This window comes from Glycine soja, chromosome 9 (genome assembly GCF_004193775.1).
Source record: "Glycine soja cultivar W05 chromosome 9, ASM419377v2, whole genome shotgun sequence".
Classification (NCBI taxonomy): Eukaryota; Viridiplantae; Streptophyta; class Magnoliopsida; order Fabales; family Fabaceae; genus Glycine; species Glycine soja.
The window spans coordinates 4,507,865-4,515,778 of record NC_041010.1 but is presented as its reverse complement, the minus strand read 5'-3'; the positions used below and the strand labels follow the sequence as shown (position 1 = coordinate 4,515,778).

At 30.5% G+C, this 7,914-nt stretch overlaps 1 protein-coding gene across 1 annotated transcript; it reads left to right on the top strand.

The window, feature by feature from the left end:
* Positions 1-253: 253 nt before the first annotated feature.
* On the top strand, positions 254-5,985 carry LOC114367594. The gene is made up of 4 exons (XM_028324784.1): positions 254-773; positions 2,467-2,541; positions 2,810-2,950; positions 5,361-5,985. The coding sequence occupies exons 1-4, from the start codon at positions 519-521 to the stop codon at positions 5,661-5,663; spliced, it is 774 nt and encodes a 257-aa protein (XP_028180585.1). The 5' UTR covers positions 254-518; the 3' UTR covers positions 5,664-5,985.
* Positions 5,986-7,914: the final 1,929 nt, after the last annotated feature.

Sequence of the window (7,914 nt, the reverse complement as noted above, 5' to 3'; positions counted from 1 at the left end):
TCCTAGACTAATCCTGGAAACACAAAAATTATTAAAGTGAATTTTACTTCTTTTAATGAAATTTTCTTTATATGCTCTACTAGAGAATTCAATTCCAATAAATGTGTAAGAAATTCAATCATTTATCAAATGTATTAAATTTAATTGTTATTCTTCTTTTCTTTTGGATTCTTGTCTTGTTCACTGTTTTTCTCTCTCTCCAAACCGCCCATCTCTTCTATAAATAGACAGAATAATGGAGAGAGATGTTATTAAGTTCTTTTGGCTAGGGTTCTCTTCACCATATAAAAAAAAAAAAAAGAAGAAAGAAAATCAACATCAAGCAGTTGACATAAGCAAGTAGCTAGCATAGCAGCAGAGAGGCAGAGGCCTCAACTCATAAATATCCATCCATCATATCATCATTCATCATTCATCATCATCAGAGAGAGAGAGAGAGAGAGAAATAGGTTAGGGACCAAAGCAAAACAAGAGAAGCAAGAGAGATAAAAATTGATTCATATTGATATTCATTCATAATGGTGAGAGACATGATGGGCACAACAACAACAACATCATCATCATCAGGAGGGTGTGGTGGGGGAGGAGACATGAGTATGAATATGAATGAGAAGCCTGCATGGCTAGAGAGGTTGATGGCTGAGACATTCTTTGGTGGTTGTGGGGTCCACCAGGATCGCAGGAAGAACGAGAAGAACGTCTTTTGCTTGCACTGTTGCCTTAGCATCTGCCCCCACTGCCTCTCTTCCCACCGCTCTCACCCTCTACTCCAGGTATTATATTATCCAATTCCCTGATTTCACCTTTTTTCTTTTTCTTTCAATTTTCCATTACACCACTCTTTTCTCTTCAATTTTACTTTCTTTCTTTCTTGATCCAAAAAAGGTCTCATCTTTGATGCTTCCACACTCTCTTTCTTTCTGCCTTTCATCTTGTCACCTTCAATTTTCAAAAGGGTTAGTGGAAAATTTATTCACGTGATGTGATGATTTTTTTTTTTTTTTTGCAAGTTGAGTCTTTTTTGCTTCAACAGTTAGGCCTTGTTGGTTCCTCCAATTGTTTGATGGGTATTTCGAAGCCACCTGAACTTTTACCTGTTCCTAGCTACATACTAGCTAGTTGGTCCTTTCTTGTAGAATTTTTCTTTTGCCGTTTGTTGTTACTCTTTCCTATTTTGGAGTTTTTGCCTTTCAAACTTTTTCAATTCAGATGCAGCTGGACGGATCTCCCAGGATTTTATCGAAATTCTCCTTTTGAAGACCACTTTCTTGTCACCTTGTTTGATTGTGTTTTCTCTCACATGCAACTTTCTTTCGAGGATATGCAAAAAAATACCTAGCAGCAGCAGCAGCATCTAGTATTTTTTTTAATTCTTTGAACAGTTCTAAAATTGGTTCAATTAATCAGCTGCTCATTTCAGATGAATTTCATAGCAATTTCCATGAAATTAAATATGGCCACACAAATATTTTCCTTCCTTCTCAGTGTTAATTATCTGCGAACACTTCACTCAAAAATCCCTTTTCTGGAATCTTGTAATAAATTGAGAAAAAGAAACAAGAGTGAGCTTATCTTTCCCACAAGAGTGTATCAAATGAGATTGTTAATTAATTAATTTAATTGTGTTCAAGCAATTTCTCTTTTGAATGTCTTCCATAATGCGGTCAATGGGGTTACAGGGTTTCTTCCTTCTGCTAGATTTTTCCCCCTATTTTTAAAATTGAAAAGAAGAAAAAAAAAGAACAATTGAGTATTTTGTTTTCTGAAATTAAAGAAGCTTTTTTGCTTCTTGTTGAGTAATTGCCTGGTTGAACTCACCAATATTGTCTCATTGTATTTGGTGTTTCCCCATATCTGTGTTTATGCATATTTGCATATGGTTGCCATAATGGTTCACACCATGTCTTCCTTGATTCCCCTTTTTGATTTTGGTTTCTTTCCCATTAATGGAAGATCTCTTTTTTATCCATTTCTCCCTGCAAAGGGTTTATCAGCTGTTCCTTTCATTGAAAGCGAAAAGTTTGACCCACTAGTTCCCAATTCCATGCTGTGTCCCATTATTTAATAATTTGCATAGGAACCCCATCACTTCTCCCAAATTATTCCCCCACTTCATTTAATTTCCCTAACCCCCCTTGAATTGATTGAAGCTAAGCTTCACACCACCAAGGTGTTAGTTAAGACTCATTTAATTTAACTCCTCACAATTTACAGTACCCTTTTCCTCCCAATTAATTTTCACATTTCATTAATTGTGCTAGTAACTGGTGTCAGTTAAGTTTACCCCCTCAGAGAAAAAAAGAAAAAGAAAAAAGAGAGAGATATAAAGGTGGATACTAGAAACTTGAGCTAACTTTGTTGATATAAATATGGAAATTATAGTACTAGTACTACTATCTTTGTTTTTATTTTTAACCTCATTTGTTTGAATCACCAATAACGAGAGGCTCTTATACCTTGTCACAGGTGCGAAGGTATGTTTACCACGATGTGATTCGATTAGATGATCTGGAAAAACTCATTGATTGTTCCAATATTCAGGTCAGACAAATTTTCTGCCAAGGAACAACATGAAAAAAGTTTGCAGTTTTATATACTACAACAATTGAGTTGTCCGATATATGTTTAATTATTTAATTTTCATCGAGAAAGTAAATGCAATTAAATAAATACTACTACTATATGATAGTATTAAATTAATATCGAAATAATTTCAGGTTGTAATAATTATAAAATATCCTTTTGTTATTATATTTTTGAAAGAATAATCATGGTTGGACATTCCTTGTTTGTATTGGATACATGGCAGCCCTATACTATAAACAGCGCCAAAGTAGTATTCTTAAATCAGAGGCCACAATCAAGGACATGCAAAGGTCTTGCCAACGCTTGCTTCACTTGTGACAGGATTCTTCAGGAGCCATTTCATTTCTGTTCTCTATCATGCAAGGTTCTTTTTTTTTCATCTGATTTCTCACTCTCTTGCTTTCTTTCTTCTTTTAGTCTTAAACAAATTAGTGGTCAAAATCTAAATTATATTTTTAGTAAAAGCTTTCAACATCGATAATGCTAAAATTAAAAGGTTTATAATACGTAGGTCTTGTAAGGGAATGTGTGTGTGTTTATATTGGGGGATTCAAATCTTACCTTCTCTCTTGATGAACATTTCTTAATTTCATATTAGTTTACAGCAGATTTATTTTAAAAAGGAAATCAATTTAATTCCATCCATCGAGTGCATCACTAAATATGACAAATTATAATGTTGTCTTCCGGAAATGGAAAGGAAATTTCTTGTTATTATTTTTTTATGGATCATTTGATGTGAGAAAAGAAAAATAAAGTAGAAAACTATTGATAGGATCCTTGTTTGGGTAAATAAAATTACCCTATTTGATATTTGCATTTATGAAATATTCAAGTCACTTTCAAATTCTTTTACTTTCCTGATGTTAATTAGAAGAAATTAAGGACTTCGATTTTCTTGCACTACTTTTCCTTCCATCTCTTTTGCTGCTTCTTTTTACCACTTTATGTTTTTTTACATCATCATTACATTTCTTATTTTCTCTCTCCCTCTCACTTTATCTCATACTCCATCACAAACATTGCCCTTTGAAGAAAACGGGGTGTGTAAGCTGCACAATGCAAACAAAATTATATTTTAATATCGCAAACACGTTTTTTTTTTCTTTTCGAAAAGATGTATTTTTACATCAATATTTTTGTAAATGACTATTTAAAAAAAAAAAAATTACTTTATACATTAGATGAATTAGCTTTTCATTTATCGACTTAAATGTGAAATAATATACTGAAATAATGTTAACCACTAATTAACGATTAAATTATAAACGATGTTTGTCTATACTCTAACTAATAATATTATGTACTAATGTTATAATAGATATCAATGAGAGAATTAATATATCTGATTAGTACATCAACTGTTAGTATATCTTATTGTTACTGTAGACTAATATCATTTATATTATAATTTAATAAAAACTAAATTGATATAAATAATTTTAATGATTATCATTTTTTGTCATTTAAATTAGTAAATGTTTGAAAAAATAATAATAAAACCTACTTTACGTGGTGCAAAATATTGTCGGTGTGTATTCTCAGTAACTGAAGTTCATCATCTTCACCGCTTCAGTTGTGATGCTAGTAAAATGAGGATTTACTTTTAAGAAAATATTTTATGCTATATTCTTAGTAACTGAAGTTCATCTTCACCGCTTCAATTGTGATGTTAACAAAATGAGGATTTACTTATAAGAAAATATTTTATGCTATATCCTTAGTAACTGAAGTTCATCTTCACCGTTTCAAAGGGTTTATTTTTAATAAAATATTTTATGCATTCCTATTCAAAAGTTGAATTCATATAATTATTTCAAACATGATTTATTTAATGCATGTCAATACAATTTTTTTCCCACAGCAAAGAGAATCTATATATTGAGAGAATATCAGGTGTATCAGAAATTCATAATCCATACATCAATCACAATTTTTTATAACATTGATCAATACAGACACACTACACTAGGATTGATTAACCAATCAACCATAGAAAACCCTTGAGTCCTTGAATCTACAGCATAATCAACAAAAGAATACACACCCTTGAGTCCTTGAATCTACAACATAACCACAACCCAGGTTTAATAAGTTCCAAGACCTTTTCCCCATCCCTGATAACATTATTATTTTATTTATCCGTACCCTGATAACATTATAAAGAGTCATGTCATTTCTTAACACCACCCTAGCCCTACCTTCTATGCTTGCCTCCAATATCACTTGCATGTCGCAGAAAGTGCTTCTCAATTATCATCTGACGGAGCTGCACTAGAAATGCCAAACCATTCATATCATCACATGCATCTCAATACATAATTAAATTTAAATTCATTATTTAATCGTTGTAGTATATGACTAAAATAGGTTATTTTTAACTTAGTTAATATTTTATTTCTATAATTAAAGTAAATTAAACTTGCAAAATCAACATAACTGAGAATACAATACATATACTATTGTTTAAATGTGTACTTAGGGTTTTTTAAATAGGTATTTTAAGAACAGTACTTAAGGAATCAATAATTAACTTTTTTTTATTTAAAGCTATAATTGAATTCATTGTAAATCACGTTGAGATAGTGTATTAGTAAGGGGTAACATTTTATTTATGCAACTTTATATTTTTTTTTATTAATCAAGCCTTTAAGGCACTTGTTAAACGTTTTGTATTTTTAAAAATATTTATAATTATTAATATTGTAAACTTTGTTGTTTTGTTATTAGTACTATCAAATTATGTTAATATTGTAAAGCATGATTAAGTGCAGGTTGATTACATGGTGTACGCGGGTCAAAGCTTGGGCAGCATTTTACATCGATTCGATGAATCTGATTTTGCAATTTCCCAGTTCGAGGGTCTAAGAGTGGATGGCTCAGAGGTAATTGATGAAGATACCCAATTTGCCCCTAGTTCCTCCTACTCCAACACTGAGGCCACTAGCAATTCGGTAATTTCATGCGAACCTAATAACAACGTGAAGAAGGGCAAGGCCAACAGGTTCCTTCCTGGGATCGTCCTCTCTCTTGGCAGCAGAAGAAAGGGTGCTCCTCATAGGGCCCCTCTCTCCTAAATATCATTATTATTATAATTATAATAAAAGCGGTGAATTTTTAATTAATAATATATTAGTATAAAGTTATGACCAAAATAAAAATTTTGAGTTTTAGTTATAACTAGTCATATATGCATCGGGAAGAAAAAACTATATATTTGTAATATGTGCTTTCTTTACTAGATTTCATTTAAGGGCGTGGTTAGTTTTAAGAGCTTTTTTATGAATGCAATTATGGTATGTGCATCATGCATAGTTAGGATTTTCCTTGACATCTTGGGCGGTTGTTGAAACCACCGATTTTGTATTTGGATGCAATGAAAATTTGGCTTATGCATTATTTATGAGATGTATTGTTGTATAAATGGAAAAATATTCCCCCTTTATCTTATATGCTGTGTTTGGTATTCTTTTTAGTTTGGAGCCTTAGATTATAGTAATTTGGATGAAATTATAAGAGAGTATAAGAAAGAAGCCTTTATCAATGAGTTTTTTAATGTTCATATATATAATAATTTTTTCACTGTGCTTAATTTCTCTCTCTGAAGCTATCATTTGGGATTTTCCTATCTCAACAATGTATGAATGATCTAGATGTTCATTCTAATTTTCAGAATTCTCAATCAAGTAAATTCTTCCTGGAGATATTATATATATAGTGGCAGATCATCTATAATTATACTTTTTGAAAGAACTTCTTAAACTAGATCCTGCTACATCCTATTGTAATTCAAAGGTAAAATTTTGAGAAGGGAATTAATGATGCTTTATCGAGGAGTATTGTTCACTTATTATAACGTTAAAAATAATTATTTTGCCCAAAGGTTCTTGTAGTGTTTGTTTTATATTTAGGAAAAAAATTTGATTGAATTATTTTGTAGAAAAATATTAGAAGTAATTGTTATCCATAGAGGAGTTAAATATTAGAAAAATTTATATCAAATGAGTCACAAATAATCATATAAGTAAATATTGATACTTTAATTGAAAATTGAAACGTCCCTACATTTAAATCAATTTTATTCCCATATTTTATATAATATAAAGGTGTATTTTTTTCCTTAATAAAGGTGTGTTTTGGTGATATATTTAAAATATGTGTGAAACTGAAATTTGGTTGTATAGTATATGGGCTCGTAGTCCCAGGGAGAATGAGATCACAACAAAATTTGTTTTAGCTTATACATAAAGTAACTTTATATTTAGCTAAACAATATTTCTGGGGTTTTTTTTTTTTTTTTTTTGCAATAGGATCTTAGACCCGAAGGTTCTAGGCCGTAGTCACAGTAACTTTACCTTTTTGTTATTTTACCTCGTGATTCCTAGTAAAAAGACATAATAATTATTAAAATAAAAAGAACCTATAAGACTAATCCCCCCAAGAGGTTGACCTATAAAAGTGTTCAAGAAAAATAAAGGTAGCAGTTTGACCTAAGAATTTTAGACTTGAAGGTGAATCAATTTATATCTTTGATTTGTCTAACGGCGAGTTCTTGATTCAAAATATTTTAGAATATATTGTATTTTCATGTTTTAGTGAATTCTTAGAAATATCCCAACTTGCAAGTATAAATCAAATTGTAAAATTCTTACTGCTATTATTGGTAGACCAAATTCTTCTAATTTTGAAATATAGATTATTTTGAGATTATTATACATTTATTTTTTTCAATTAATTATTTGAAAAAAAATTCAGTTTCATTTTATTATTTATCATTAGTCGTTTTTCATTAAGTGATGACGTGACATTGTGTTTGTTGCATTATCACTAAACGGATGAGGATTAACGACATGTAATAAGTTGAAACACAATTTTTTTTAGGTAAACATTTGATAAAAGAATGAATTTTTAAATAATAATGTAAAAATAATCTATTTTTCAGTATAAAAAATTTAATTATATATACCCTGACCCACACCTCCTAGTGAACACATTGGCATATATGCCTATAACTGCATTCAGCTGTAGTCCTTCTGTTATATACCAATTGAATCATGAACTTTTTATATTGCACTTACTTAATCACCATCGATTAAAAGACGTTAAACTTATAACAAATAACAATGGTTGAATGATGATGAATGACAAGATCAAACTCAAGTATAACAAAGTGTAAAAAGATGTGAGATGATATTTTATCCTTATGAAATTATTCTTTCAGAAACATTTCGCAATGTTGTTCACAAGTACTTTGTGAACTATCCTCCTGTCGCTCCGAAGTTCACTTTTTATTTTTTTGCTAACTATTACATATATATAATCCCTTTT

Bases quoted from the DNA above. Each gene is read 5' to 3' on its own strand.
- LOC114367594 (XM_028324784.1), top strand. From the start codon at position 519: ATGGTGAGAGACATGATGGGCACAACAACAACAACATCATCATCATCA. The intron at 774-2,466 runs GTATTATATTAT...ACCTTGTCACAG, and splicing joins GCTCTCACCCTCTACTCCAG to GTGCGAAGGTATGTTTACCA. The intron at 2,951-5,360 runs GTTCTTTTTTTT...GATTAAGTGCAG, and splicing joins TCTGTTCTCTATCATGCAAG to GTTGATTACATGGTGTACGC.